The sequence below is a fragment of the Nansenia antarctica genome, assembly GCF_963989245.1.
Source record: "Nansenia antarctica genome assembly, chromosome: 2".
NCBI classification, from domain to species: domain Eukaryota; kingdom Metazoa; phylum Chordata; class Actinopteri; order Argentiniformes; family Microstomatidae; genus Nansenia; species Nansenia antarctica.
In genome coordinates, this window is record NC_137675.1 from 46,010,143 (window position 1) to 46,026,028 (window position 15,886).

General features: G+C 43.0%; 1 protein-coding gene across 1 annotated transcript; it reads left to right on the plus strand.

Moving 5' to 3' along the window:
- The first annotated feature begins 153 nt into the window (after positions 1 to 153).
- Positions 154 to 14,410, plus strand: nosip (nitric oxide synthase interacting protein). The gene is made up of 10 exons (XM_080524413.1): positions 154 to 292; positions 445 to 520; positions 978 to 1,083; positions 1,274 to 1,355; positions 1,693 to 1,828; positions 2,715 to 2,896; positions 7,252 to 7,368; positions 7,723 to 7,793; positions 10,869 to 10,977; positions 12,788 to 14,410. Exons 2-10 carry the CDS (start codon positions 451 to 453, stop codon positions 12,857 to 12,859), a joined length of 945 nt encoding a protein of 314 aa, XP_080380539.1. The 5' UTR covers positions 154 to 292; positions 445 to 450; the 3' UTR covers positions 12,860 to 14,410.
- The last annotated feature ends 1,476 nt before the right edge of the window (positions 14,411 to 15,886 follow it).

The window sequence follows — 15,886 nt, forward strand, 5'->3', positions numbered from 1 at the left end:
CTTAGTTTTAAAGGGGACCAAACTTCCAAAAGTGGATATAAGCCAGTTATTATTTACATCTAACCTAAGAAATGTCAGTGCGGAACCGTATCACCGTGGCAGACGCCGTCGGACTTGTTTGACTGATACTACAAAACATACTCAAACAGCTTCCGGAGGGATGCACTTGATGGCTGCCATAGCTTCAAAATAAGAAACATTGCAGCTTAGTGTGTTTATATAGCAAGATTGTATCGCTACTGTGGCAGTTCCAGCTTTGATTTAGCTCCTTGTTCCACCTTTTTTCCGAGAGGTGAGTTAGTTTGCGTGTTTGGCAGAACAGCTGGACTGTGTTCGATTGTTAGCTAGCAGCTAGGTAAACGATGCTACATTGCTAGTAGAGAGAAAGCAGATGAAAGGTTATTATGTTTATTATGATATTTGATCATGTTTCATGTCTCCTAGCCAACAATGACGCGACATGGGAAAAATTGCACGGCAGGAGCCGTTTACACGTACCACGAGAAAAGGAAGGACACGGGTGAGTTTTTAAATGACATTTCTAGTTCTTGGTTGCTAAGTGTGCTAATGCGGTCGTGTTCTGTACTCGTTTCCTAGCTGTGAGTAGGCCCTATGAGCCAGGGTGTGGCGTGCATTTATCAGTTTCACTCTTTCAGATGGGCCCCAAACTCAAAAAACTCAAAGAAGAACAAAAAGAAAATGCTATTACCATTAAGCTACTGTATACCGCAATGGCACTACTGCCCCTAGTGGTCAGATGTATGTATCCCACTCTATAACAGTATCCATTCTGTGAGATTCAGAATGAAGACCAAACAAACAAGAGCAAACTGGTATTGCAGGGGCAATAATGCTATCGGTCGGAATATGAATGAAGGCTGATTAATGATGTTTTTTTGCCTCATCACGTTGGCCATGTCAGAAGTGAATTATTTGGTAGTCTCCCACTCTGAGTCTCCCCTTCACCTTCCCCCCAGCGTCATCTGGTTATGGGACACAAAGTATACGTTTGGGCAAGGATGCGATCAAAGACTTTGACTGCTGCTGCCTCTCTCTCCAGACGTGCAGGGACCCCGTTGTGACGTAAGTCAGCACCAGGGGGGGTCTCTCTCCTGATTCCGTTGTAGTTCTTACTTGTAGTTCTGGCCACTGAGTACTCTTCACATTTCCCTACTACCTGTTTGTGAAGATATAGGCTAAGCCTATGTGCCTTTTGTGTGTATGGGCTATGGGTTCTAAAAGCTGTGTGTTTGCTTTTTTTAAAAATCTTCAGTCCAGATGGGTACGTATATGAGAAACAGGCCATTCTGGAGTACATACTCCACCAGAAGACAGATATTGCCAAGAAAATGAAGGTAAGTGTCTGACTGTTTTTACAGGTGCTGCGTCTCTGAATATTTGCCCAACTAACAGGGATGGAATGGAGCATGAACACTGTGTGCAAACATTTGTCGTTGTGGTGAAGAGCATTTACCCACCTGTTGACGCCTAATAATAAGCAGTTTAACAAAGTTGCCCTACCTCTTTTCGACCGCTACATTCCTGCATACTAACAGTTTGCCTCGGTAATGCGACACATGCAAATGAACAGTAACTAGTAGCCCTATGCAATGAAGTCTGTCTGTACCTGTCTCTTCTCATCTCTCATCTCTTTTGTTGTCTCTTCTCATCTCCCTCTTGTCTCTGACTTAGGCCTTCGAGAAGCAGAAACAAGCTCAGAAGAGTGACAGCCAGCTGGAGTCCAAGTCAGAGGAGAGAGAGAGGGCAGAGCGCTTCAAGACCAGGGAGAACAGCATTGTCTCCAAGCCTATCAACCCTTTCACTTCTGGTTCGTACTGTGTGTGTGTGTGTGTGTGTGTGTGTGTGTGTGTGTGTGTGTGTTGTGTGTTTTATCGGTGGAGTCAATGGTGGATGGAGAAATGGGGTAGGAAAGGCTCTTTGTTATGGATGAAACGGAGTGAGGAACAACATCAAACACGTGTTTAATGCCGTTCCTCCGTCCGTTACCATGAGCCCGTCCTACCCATTTCCACTGGTTAGTGTGTGAGCACGTGTGATGGTGCATTGTGGTTTATCAAATGACCCAGTAGAGAAATCTCACAGCATTGCAGAATGGCAAAAGCACAAACCTACCCGTCACATATGTCGGAATGCTTTGGTATTCCACTGCAATTCACAGACCTTCTTGATAGATTGGGGTCTGTCACATACACTACTACTACACACTCAAAACCTAGTGGAGCTTATCAAGGACTAAGATAGCAACCCAAACCATGGCTATATTACCCTACCTAAGAAGGGTATACTGTACAGTGCCCTGCGTAAGTAATGGGACAGTGAAGATTTTTTTCTTCATTTTGGCTCTATACTCCTAATATCCAAAAGTAATGGGACTCTGAGTTGTGAAATTGAAAAACTAAAATAAATGTGTTAGTATTTGTTTAGTATTTGGTCGACTATCCTTTGCATGCAATAGCTGCCTGTCTGTGACCCCACCAGACATTGGTGACAAGTCAGCTTCTCTGGTGATGCTCTGCCAGGCCTGTATTGCAGCCATCTTCAGTTGCTGTTTGTTCTTAGGTCTTTTTTTGCGTAACATCTTATCATCCAAACCTTTTGGCGTGCAGAGCCAAGAGTAGAGAAAATGCTTCCCTGTCCCATTATTTACATTGGGGTACTGTCATTACATGAACCTAATTACCCTGTTTCTCCAGGCCAGGCCAAAGATCCCAAAGACAGCAAGAGCACTGCTGGTGGGTCCGCTAGTGGGTCGGCTAGCTCGTCCAAAGCTGACTCCTCCTCCTCCTACTCTGTCACCAGCGACGACCAGGCTCTCCCCAGCTTCTGGATCCCCAGCCTCACACCTGAGGCCAAACCCGCTGTACTGAAGAAACCGGTGAGTCGGAGCGTCATTAAAGTCTGGGTTTAATCCGGACCGAGAGTTGGCCTTTGTGTGCTTTCTATATAGAAATGTTTTAGGGCATTTCTTCTTTATAGGGGCGGCTGTGGTGCAGGAGGTCGCGTCGGCGTCTAATGATCGCAAGGTCGGCGGTTCGAGCCCCGACTGGCCACATGTCGAAGTGTCTTTGGGCAAGACACTGAACCCCAAACTGCTCCCAATGAGCGGGCCGGCGCCTTGCATGGTAGCTTGCCGCCATTGGTGTGTGAATGTGTGTGTGAATGGGTGAATGAGAGGCCATTGTAAAGCGCTTTGGAATAAGGAACTATATAAGTCAGTCCATTTACCATTTGAAGAGTCAACTCATTTAATTAAAGTTAAGTACGTAACTCAATTATTTTTTGGAATCTATTGGAAGGATTTAATTATTTGCATTTATATCTACATATATGATAAGGTAAAAGGTTTATGTTTCTGTCTCCATATGAAACATAAATGTAAATCTATCCAATGCAAAAAAACATGACATTTAAATTATATTTATAATTTGCATATATTTCCATTAATTCCCATATATTCCTGTTAATTCCCACAGAATATTCCTCAAAATGTGCAACCCTACTTCAGATTATGGGACACTGTCACACCATCAACTACATACTTAAGTAACCGGACAGTGAAGCAGTTGGTGCTTCTTTGGCTCTAGACTCCAAAAGTTTGGTTTTGAAATCAAACAGTTACCATGAGGTTAACATTCTCAGTTTTTATTAGGGATGCACGATATTATCGGCGCCGATATTGGGAAATTAATGTTATTAAATATTTATCGGTTTTATTCAATTTTACCCGATATAGAGCCGATAATATGAAGCCGGAAATATTTCCGGTTCCGGTTGTCGCGCTCATGATGCTGCGCCTGCGACTCGAATCTATCGGCATTAGTCAAATACATGCTCACATCCAGTCATCCGCTCACTGCTCTCCATCAAAAATGGCACATCCATCAATAATATTACATAATAACAACTGCTCTGATTAGATTGCTTAGATTGTTTAATACATCAACGGGGGTGAAAGCGAGATGAACTCTGAGCGAGTATCATGCTTCCTCCATTGAACGGAAAGTCCTATCTATTCCATTCAAAGTGTTTTAGCCTTCCCCCTTTCCACTGGTAATAAGGAATTGGCAAGAATAGATCGATATAAATAGATCAACATAATGCAGCACTATCATGCACAGATCAGCCTTAAAACATGTAACGTTAGATATATAACGGAGCGATGTATTTCTACGGAAAGGCTGACTGAAGCGGGGCTCATACAATCTCCGCGTTTGTTATAGATACGAGTGCTCCGGTGTCTTGCTGGTAATCAAATATATGTATGTATATATACAACATATGGATGTTACCTGCCGCTTTCAGTTCTAGTAGTTTAGATCTCACAACCAGGGAAACGCCGACATGTGTTAAAGGGAGCAAGACGCGAATCTACCGGCATTTGACTCATGAGTGAACGGCGAAAATGGCTGGACGGCACAGCTTGGGATTCCATTGAAGTTACAGGGAACTATGTGTGAAAGAGGCTTAAATGTTGAAATAACAGTAATACAATGTTCATTGATAAAATGACATAAGGGATGGAAAGGGGAGATGGCAGTTCTAGAAGGGGGATGATGAAGCGCTGGACTGAGGAACAGCATAGGCACAGCACATCGCCATAATAGCGATTTTTTGGTTATGCTTGTTATATATTATATCTGTTCTCATATCGGTTATCATATCGGTTATCGGCCACAAGAAGCGGGTAAACATCGGTTATCGGTATCGGTTGGAAAAAATATATACGGTATCGTGCATCCCTAGTTTTTATTTTATGGTATTTGTGTAGGCTACATGTTGGTTTCAGCATTTAGAAATGACTTGAGAATTCTTTATACACGGGACACCAAAAGAAATTGGACAGATTAAGATCATGTCCGAATTAAGGACTCATGTTTAGTATTTGGCCGATAATCTTTTGCATGCAATGAAGACATTGACCCCACCAGACATTCGATATCTAGTCTGGTGATGCTCTGCCAGGCCTCTGCTGCAGCCGTCTTCAGTTGTTGTTTCTTTTGCCTAAAATCTTATCATCAGGAAATTAAATGCATGTTTAATTGGATTTAAAATCTCAAGATTGACTCCGCCAGTCAAGAACTTTCCACTTATTGTCCCTGAAAAACTCCCTAGTTGCTCTGGCAGTGTGTTTGGGGGTCATTGTCCTGCTGTGCAGTGAATCTGGAGGCATTTGCTTGTACTGGAGCCGACAGGATGTTTCTGTGTACTTCAGAATGCATTCTGCTGCTGTCAGCAGTTACATCATAAATGAATGTTAGCCAGTTCTAGTGGCAGCAATACAAGGGCCAAAGTCATAACAACCGTGTCTCACAGATGAGTTTGTATGCTGATGAGTTGGTAGACTGGGTACATTCCTTTTTTTCTCCAAACTTTTCTACTTGCAATCACTCTGGTACGTGGTGATATTCATCTTATTTGTCCACAACACATTTATCCAGACCTCTGTATACTGACCTGACCTGACCTGACCTTTGGAGTGAAGCCTCTGTAGTTCAGCTGGTGACTTATACTGTGAAGGGTCGTCTCTTGAGACATTCACGCCTACTTCCTGGACAGTGTTCCTGACCTATAGGACAGTTCTTTTAGGGCATTCTTCAGTCACTGTAGAAGTCTTCCTTGGCCTACCAGCCTGTATGCTTTCATTGACACCGCTTTGGTCCTGATGTGGACCGACACCAAAAGCTGACTGCAAATGGGGCGGCTGTGGAGCAGGAGGTAGAGCCACAAATTGCTCCCAGTGAGCGGGCTGGCACCTTGCATAGGTGGCTTGCCGCCATTGGTGTGTGAATGGGTGAATGAGAGGCCGTTGTAAAGCGCTTTGGATAAAGGCGCTATATAAGTCAGTCCATTTACCAAAGGCAAACGCAAAGCCTAGAACCAATACTAGACATTGACTCTCTTCTGCCTGCACACATGACGTGACCGACCACACTTGACTTGCCAGAGACACACTGTCAAGCCAATGGTCCCATTACTTGTGGTGCCCTAAAATAGGGGGGGGGGGAGACTGTGTATAAAAAGTGTTGTCATTTCTAAATGGTGAAAGCAATATGTACACAAATATCAAATGAAAGCGGAGAATCTCTATGTTAACCTCATGGTACTTGTTTGGTTTCAAAATGCCAAACTTTTAGACTATAGAGTCAAAAGAAGAAAACATGCTTCACTGTTGCATTACTTATGTAAGGTGCAATCATCTATTCCTATATAAAAAATATCTCTATAACAATTTTAAATAAAAACAGGTGCCACCTTGAACCAGAAAAGGGTTCTTTGCCAGGCCCCTGTTAGAGTTCCCTTCATGGTTCCACGTAGAACCCTTTTTGCTGCTATGTAGATGTATGTATTTGCAATGCTTTGGACTCATTCAATATAGAATTTTCCCCCCTGCTCCCGTGTCCCCCATAACCCTCTCTCCTCATTCCCTGGTGTTTGTCTTCCTCCAGCATGTTTAGTCCAAATGTTCATGTCATGGTGTTCCCTGTCTGTTTGCTCTGTCTCTCTCCTCCTTAGCTGTTATCAGAATCAGAATCGCTTTTTATTACCTCAATGTACGGGTACACAAGAGTAACATTCTTAGGTTCAGGTTCATTCGACATTGGCATTGCAGCAGAATACAAGATCAATAGTAATCCCACTGAGGTCAGGATGTGGTCTCTCTCTTTCAGACACTTCATTCAGGTTCACATTAGCTCATCCACTAGCAGGAGCAGCGGAACGTTGACAATCCAATAATCCGACACAGTCCCCCCCGCTGTTTAGAAAGCAACTCTCCTTCACTTTGCCCCCACCCCCCTCCCCCTCTCTCTCTATGTATCTCTCTCTCTCTTTGTGTCTATGTATCTCTCTCTCTCTCTCTCTCTCTCCCCCCCCCCTCTAATTCTCCTCTGTCGCTCCCCCAGAGTAAGACAGTGGTCTCTCTCTCTCTCTCTCTCTCTCTCTCTCTCTCTCTCTATATATATCTATGTATCTATGTATCTCTCTCTGTCGTGGTATTTCTCTTCTCTGTATCTCTCTCTCTCTGTATCTCTCTCTCTATGTATCTCTCTCTCTGTATTTCTATCTCTCTCTGTCTCTCTCTCTCTCTCGCTCTATGTATCTCTCTCTATGTATCTCTCTCTATGTATCTCTCTCTGTATCTCTCTATCTCTCTCTCTATGTATCTCTCTCTCTCTCTCTCTCTCTCTCTCTCTCTCTCCCCTCTAATTCTCCTCTGTCACCCCCCCCCAGAGTAAGACGGTGGTGTGTCCCATGTCGGGCCGGCCTCTGAAGATGAACGAGCTGATCACGGTGCGCTTCACCCCGCTGGACCCCAGCCTGAGCCGGACGGCCCTCCTCACACGCCAGGTCGGTGCTAGCAGCCTCAACGTTTCATGTCAAAAAATAAATACACATTTTAAAAAAAAGATATCACACCCAGGTGGTGAAGTAAGCGGTGCAGGTTTTCGCAGAATTCCAAAAACTGCGACAACAGCTTTAAAGGTACACAAGCCTAGAGGCTATAGAGGGCCGGCTAGCAAAACGGGGAGGTCGCTGGTTCGATCCCCGCCCTCAGGAGGGAGCTGCGTGTGCCCTTGAGCAAGGCACTTAACCCCCTAATTGCTCCAGGGGCGCTGACTATGGCTGACCCTGTGCCCAGAGCATTATTATTATTATGACTGTCTGTGTGTCCTCTGGTGACATGCCCTCTTCTCTCTCCAGGACAGGTACGTGTGCGCTGTGACCAAGGACACCCTGGGAAACAGTGTCCCCTGCTCTGTCCTCAAACCCTCGTGAGTACAGAGACCCTCTACATGTCCCATAGAGACCCTCTACACAGGGCTTAAAGTTCTCCGGCACGGTGCCGGATTTCCGGCGCGGGGGAATTTTGAACAAAAAAATTATTAAAAAATCACATGCTATTTGTTTACATAGTAATTTAAAGAGTCATCTTCAGCAAAGAGACAGTTCCTTCCGCCTACCAATGGTATCACATTGCTCAAGCCAACCAACGACTTCTAGCCAATCGGAGGCAGAGTAGTGGGGCGGGTCTTAAGAAGTTTGAATGAGTGTAATGTTAGCTTTTAGAGACGTTCGCTTTTAGCAGCCCGCTAACTTTAGTTAGAGTTTATTAAAATGGAAGCCAAGTTTCTTAAACCTGGCGAAGACACAGCTATACTAGAACGATGAGTAAGGAATAAATGGCGCTGGGCATGGATAGAGGAGAGTAGTGACGGGAAGCCTTATGGGACGTGGTGCCTCAAACTGAGGGAGCCGGGTGCTTGTTTCTGTACGCCGTGCTCAAAGAAACTCGTCAACGGCAGTAGTGGGAAGAAGGTTATTGCTCGACATGCCTCAGATCCCGGTCACCAAGCTTCGGTTCGAGCGCTTGCTCATACAACAACCTTGCCGGGAGCGACGGCTACAGGTAGCCTACCACTTCATCTTCAATGACCGACCGTGTTTGCGAGCAAAAGATCCGAGTGTACGCGTTTATTGCTGAACATGATCTGTCTTTCACAATGGCTCAACCACTGGTCGATTTGTGAAAGAAGCTATCAGAAGACAAAAATGCACTGACAAAGCTGTCCGTTTCCAATCAGCACGCCAGCTATTTAAACACACATGGCCTTGCCCCGGAATTAAAAAAACTGCTGTGTGAAAAGCTTAAAAAAGCAACGTTTTCAATGAATATCGACGAAGCTACTAATCTTAACATGGACAAAATCCTCAATGTCCTTGTTCATTTTTTTTATGATGATCTGGCCAAAGTAACAACACAACACCTAGCCAGCAGGAAAGTAAACATCGCCAACTCGTCAGCCCTCATGCAGGAGCTCAAAGATATCCTGGAGTCCAATGGTCTTGACTGGTCACTAGTCATCAGTATTCTACTTGATGTAGATCTATTGATCTATTGTTATAGTGATAGTGGCTTAATAAGTGATGCAATCAGTTTGGCCTTAAGTGATTTAATCAGTTTTAATCTAAATATATTATTTTATTGTGTATTGAGTATAAAACAGTATTAATGCATTTAAACATTGAGACAAGAAGCTGTCTTCTGTACCTGCTCTCCCAATATCTCAAACTGTGACCCCCCTCCCCAAGAAAAAGTTTCAGGCACAGGATTTTTTCCCACTTGAAGCCCTGCTCTACATGTCCCATAGAGACCCTCTACATGTCCCATGTGTCTGAGTACAGAGACCCTCTACATATCCCATAGAGACTCTCTACATATCCCATAGAGACCCTCTACATATCCCATAGAGACCCTCTACATGTCCCATAGAGACCCTCTACATATCCCATAGAGACTCTCTACATGTCCCATGTGTCTGCACCTTCATTCGCTCTAGGCCATCACACTGCTGCCATCTGTAGCGCGAGCTCTATGGTCATGTTAACTAGAGATGCTCCGATCAGGGTTTTTGGTGCCGATCACCGATCACCGATCACTGGAATCAGTGATCTGCCGATCCGATATCACCGATCACAGCGTCGAAAATGGCAATTGAAGCATTCTATTTATTGTGTAGCATTATTTATGTTTTTAATTATTCTTAACACCATTGACATTGTATATTAAGTATTTAAATGAAATTAGGAGATGAGAAAGTATCATGAATTGACGACCATCTGTTTTATTGAATTCACAACCACCTGTAGCTTACTTCAGGAAAAACAAATAAAATGTGAAAATAAAAATCATAATAAATAAAATGTACACTGTCACATCAAATGTGCAACATTCCACTCTAATGAGAGGAACTAGGGGCTCTTAGAGAACTTGGAGCTTATACTGTATACTGTAGCTTTCCTGAGGAACAATAAACATACCCAAACTAAACTGCAACATAAACAGGCTATAGCCAAATATAAAATACTGTTTCAAGTCAGTCAGTTTCAAGTCATATTTAGGAGGAGATAAGACAGCAAGTCAGCAATAATCAATAAAACAAAAAAACAAAACATTGCACCTAAGGAGATTTCAGACTCAAACCTTACTTCTGATTAAGCAGCATCACTGACAGATTAGCCTTGAGAAATACAAGCATCTCAGCGTTTTTGGCACTCAGACTGTTCCTCTTATCATCTAAAATATGTCCTGCTGCTGAAAAGTCGCTCGCTATCTACACTTGTGCAAGGTGCACAGAGGAAGACCTAAAACTCACGCGCTAATAGTTGTTGCTATGGGCCAAGTGACTTCCTGCTCGCGGGGTCACATGACGTCGCTGCACACTACCTACACTACGCTCGTGAAGTCGCGCTGGAACTCTGACCAGCACTCGTGGAACGCCTCTCGTCCAATCAAAGCACTCGGTCCCTTTATGACGTCGAGCCCAGTGTGCGCTTCGGCGCTCTCTGAGCGAATCGACGAACGCAGCAAATGCCGTATGATATTCGTGGTATTGAAAGACCTTGCGTGCGTTCCTCCGCGAGGTATTTCTTTTGAGCAGACATTACAAACGGCATATTTGTTGTCTCTTTCCGACACTGTGTAATATTTCCAGACTGGCGACGCCATTTTGTAAACTGATCGGTCGTGTTTGATCGGCCGTTTTGAGAACTCCGATCAAAACCGATCAAGGCCATATCGGCCGATACCGATCGGCGCCGATCAGATCGGAGCATCACTAATGTTAACGTCTCTCCCCCCCCTTTCTCTCTCTCCATCTCCCTCTCTCTCTACCTCTCTCCCTCTCCCTTTCTCTCTCCCTCCCCTCTCTCTCACCCCCCCTCTCCATCTCCCTCTCTCCCTCTCCCTCTCTCTCTCTCTGTCTCCATCTCTCTCTGCTCTGTCTGTCTCTCTCGCCCCCCCCCCCTCTCTCTCTCTCTCTCTCTCTCTCTCTCTCTCTCTCTCTCAGCGGGGCCGTGGTGACTCAGGAGTGTGTGGAGAGGCTAATCAGGAAGGACATGACTGACCCCGTGACCGGAGACAAACTCACCGACAGGGACATCATACCACTGCAGCGAGTGAGCAACTTTGTGTCTGTGTCAAACGTGTCTGTCTGTCTGTGTCATACGTGTTTGTCTGTGTCATACGTGTTTGTCTGTGTCATACGTGTTTGTCTGTGTCATACGTGTTTGTCTGTGTCATACGTGTTTGTCTGTGTCATACGTGTTTGTCTGTGTCATACGCGTTTGTCTGTGTCATACGTGTCTGTCTGTCATACGTGTTTGTCTGTGTCATACGTGTCTGTCTGTCATACGTGTTTGTCTGTGTCATACGTGTTTGTCTGTGTCATACGTGTTTGTCTGTGTCATACGTGTCTGTCTGTGTCATACGTGTCTGTCTGTCTGTCATACGTGTCTGTCTGTGTAATACGTGTTTGTCTGTCTGTGTCATACGTGTTTGTCTGTCTGTCATACGTGTTTGTCTGTCTGTCATACGTGTTTGTCTGTCTGTGTCATACGTGTTTGTCTGTGTCATACGTGTTTGTCTGTCATACGTGTCTGTCTGTGTCATAGGTGTTTGTCTGTGTCATACGTGTCTGTCTGTGTCATACGTGTTTGTCTGTGTCATACGTGTCTGTCTGTGTCATACGTGTTTGTCTGTGTCATACGTGTCTGTCTGTGTCATACGTGTTTGTCTGTGTCATACGTGTTTGTCTGTGTCATACGTGTTTGTTTGTCTGTGTCATACATACATTTGCAGACATGTGCAGATGAGTATATTATTCTCTCCTCTTCAGTCTGTTGGCCCACTTTTCTGCCACCCTGTTAATACTAGGGGTGTAACGGATCACCTAACTCACGGATCGGGTCACGGTTTTTGAGTCACGGATCGGATCATTTTTCGGATCAACACAATTTTTTTTTGTTTTTATAAAAACTGCTTTTTCCTTGAATTCTGTAAAAACACCACTTTTACTATGTGACAAAAACCAACAACATTCAAGATGTCAAAACTGGTAATATATATATACATACATATATATAATATATATAACATATTCTACACTCAAACATTACATAATTATACTGAAATACACTCAATTTAAATGATAGGAGAAAGGGAGGAGGCGCCTGGTTGCAGCAGTGAGTCACTGGGCTCTTTAAAGCAGATGAATAAACATGTTTTATGCCACTTTTAACTAAATAATAAAGTGAACCCTTATTTTGAACATGGTATGAAAAAAATGCCTACATTATCAGAAGTTGTCGAGCTACCTTTTTCGTGCCTCCCGTCATAGTTGACAGAGAAGCCAAAGTGCTCCAATACATGGGATTTAAATGACGAGGGAGGCATTTCGAGTTCTTCTCCGCCGAACAACGTAACTAGCACTCGCCATGATGCACCTGGGCCGCGTTCGTAAATTCGCTTTGAGAGCGCCGGAGCGCACACTGGGTCCGACGTCATAAAGCGACCAAGTAATTTGATTGGACGAGGCGTTCCTTGAACGCTGATCAGATTCCAGAGCGGATTTACGAACGCAGCCTTGTTGTTGTGGATTCCCAGCTTCACGTGTAGTGAGCAAACAACGGATTATTTTTCTTTCGCATTATCAACCTATCATTGCGCTTTAGAGTAAAACAAAGCACGCAACTGTCGCGTCTATCTTTTCATGGCAACTCTACATTGTGATTTACAAGAGATATTAACTAATATTAAGTAATATTATTACTTGTTAACATTTTGCAATTGATCCGCGGTACACATGCGTTCCGAACCGTGGAGGGCGATCCGAACGGATCACGGAATTTCCGTGATCCGTTACACCCCTAGTTAATACTGACCACCCCCCCTCTCTTTTTCACCATTCTCTTTTTTGTCCTCTCTTAGGGAGGAACAGGGTTTGCAGGCTCCGGAGTGGGACTCAAAGCTAAAGAGGCCCGACCTGTAATGATGGTGTGAGACAGAACAGGAACAGGGGACATTCTGGGATGAACGCGGAAAGGATTGAGGATTGGAGTGACAGTGGACGGAGAGTGCTATTACAGGGCTCGACATTAAGGCTTGTCCGCTTGTCCGGGACAAGTACATTTTATGTTTGGACAAGTGGACTTCCTCCTGCAGTTGTCCGATGGACAAGTCAAAACAAAAAAACAAATCAATATGTATTAATATCTGCAAACATGAATTCCTCCTTCCGATCTGAATAGTAAACAAAAATAGCAAGCAAAGCGATGCCGCGCCTCATTCTCGCTATTTCAGTCTCTCGTAGTTCGTTATCGTCATAGTTCGTAAATTCGCTCAGAGCGCACACTGCGTTCAACGTCATAAAGAGACCAAGTAATTTGATTGGACAAAAGGCATTCCATGAGTGCTGATCAGATTCCAGAGCGAGTTTACGAACGCAGCCATAGTGTTGTGGGTCTCCTGTCACTAGTATAGTATAGTATAGTATAGTGCCATTCACGTGAACATGCGCATATTCGCTTCTTCTCAATGCCGCTTATTTTCATGTAGTTCGATGCGATCGTATATTTTAGGTTTGAACTATCCAAAGGCTAGAAAATATGATTGCTTCCATTGGGGAGGGACTGTAGTTACAAACATTTTTTGTAAATATTCCTAGATATTCATCCCTTTTGTGGCCAATCTTAATCTAAAAGGGTTAGGGTTAGGGTAATCACTGATTACCCCTACGTTTTTAAATAATTACAAAATATTGTTTAATGAATACATTTGAAAATTAAGGATACATCATTATCAAATCAATAGTAGTCAAATGTGTTATTTGCATACACATACACTCACTGGCCACTTCATTTGGGCACACCTTGGGGTTGGACCCCCTCTTTTGCCTTCAGAACTGCCTTAATTCTTCGTGGCATAGATTCAACAAGGTGCTGGAAACATTCCTCAGAGATTTTGGTCCATATTGACACTATAATATCACGCAACAGCCTGTCTGGCACCAACAACCATGCCAGGTTCAAAGTCACTTAAATCACCTTTATTTCCCATTCTGATGCTGGTTTGAACTTCAGCAGATCGTCTTGACCATGTCTACATGCCTAAATGCATTGAGTTGCTGCCACATGATTGGCTGATTAGATATTTGCGTTAACAAGCAGTTGAAAAGGTGTACCTAATGAAGTGGCCGGTGAGAGTATAATATATTATTATTCATATAATTCATATTATTGCTTTTTCAAAATCTTTGGATTTGGACAAGTAACTTGAGCTCTAGGACAAGTAAAAGATAAGTTCACTTGTCCGAAGGACAAGTACCTGAAAAAGCTTAATGTCAAGCCCTGTATTTTCTATGCTTTGTTTTGTGTAACACGCTTACAAAAATGTCATGTTTGTCTTTCACACACATACATACACACACACATACACACACACACACACACACACACGCACACGCACACAGTCGTGCAGAGTGAAACAAACCTTCACACCAACTCTGTGGCTAATAACATCTCTGTCCTTTATTTTATACAAATAAAAGTTACATTGACTCAGAAACCAAGAATCTGTTTTATTGCTTGGATGATTGAACCATGCTGTCCATGCGGCAGGACACTTATGCCAAATAGACCACTCCCCCCTATGCTCCAGATGTTCCTGGACATACATTAAGTTTAGATTTAGACCAAAAACTGTTTTCCACTGGGATTCTGGTTATGCTATTTTCACTTAAAACATAGTTTCTCGTCATTAATGAACCATAATCAACGCTTAATTTAAGAATTAGCGACACACATCCTGTAGCATCTCTTTAACCTATCCAATTCCTTCACATTTACACCAAGCGTGCATCACAGTCTAAAGTGTCTGACTCCCAATGTTTCCTTTCCTTCATCTAAATGAATACAAATAATTTAGCCTGTTCAAGTGGCTTTTGCTATATCTATATCTATATACAGTGGCTTCAGAAAGGATTCACACCCTTTCACCTTTTCCAGATTCTGTTGTGTTATAGACTTTGTTTGCCATCAACCCACATATACAATACCACGTAAAAAAACACGTTTTTAGAACATTTAGCTAATTTCTTCATCTTTAAGTACAGCAATACCTCATTTACATACAGTGGCAAGTAAGTGAATCCTTTGGAATGACCTGCATTTATGTATGAATGTGTCTTCAAATATGGTCTGATCTTCATCTAAGTTACAATAACGAACAAACAATCTGTTTTAATTAAAACACACAACTTATTGTATTGTTCTTGTCCATTTTGAATACATCATTCAAACATTAACAGTGTAGGTTGGAAAGCATCAGCTGATGTGAGCCAGGCCTCGTAAAAAAAAAAGATCTCCAAAAACCTACGATCAAGCATTGTTGATTTGCATAAAGATGGAAAGGGTTACAAAGTCATCTCAAGAGTTTCAGTCCAGTTAAACAAATTGTCTATAATTGGAGACTATTTAGTACTGTGGCTACACAACCTAGAAGTGGGCGCCCAGCCAAGATGACTCCAAAGGCACAATGCAGAATGCTCAATGAGGTAAAAAAAAAAAAAAAAAAGAACCCTAGAGTAACAGCTAAAGGCTTGAAGAGAGGTGGAGAGAGTTAGCCATTGGAACTGGCTAACATCTCTGTTCATGAGTCGACCATACGTAAAACATTGAACTGTCATGGCAGGACACCATGGAGGAAGCCGGTGCTCTCCAAAAAAAACATTGCTGTATGCCTGAAGTTTCGTGAGCTTAGAATGATAAGGTTCTATCTCCGTTTAGGGTAATTCAGAGATATTGAGCGTCAAAGTTTTTACATTCCATTATGTTTTGTGAGATGGAACCTTTGTATTTTATTAATTACTAACTAAAAAATGTCAACATTTTAAAAACAACACAGGCGTTAATAAACACCTAATGGATCAGATTATGTAAAAAACTCAATTTTGACAAAAATGGATAGAACCTTATAATTCTAACGTCACGATTTGCTAAAGAGCACCTCAACCTGTTATTAAATCCAAAG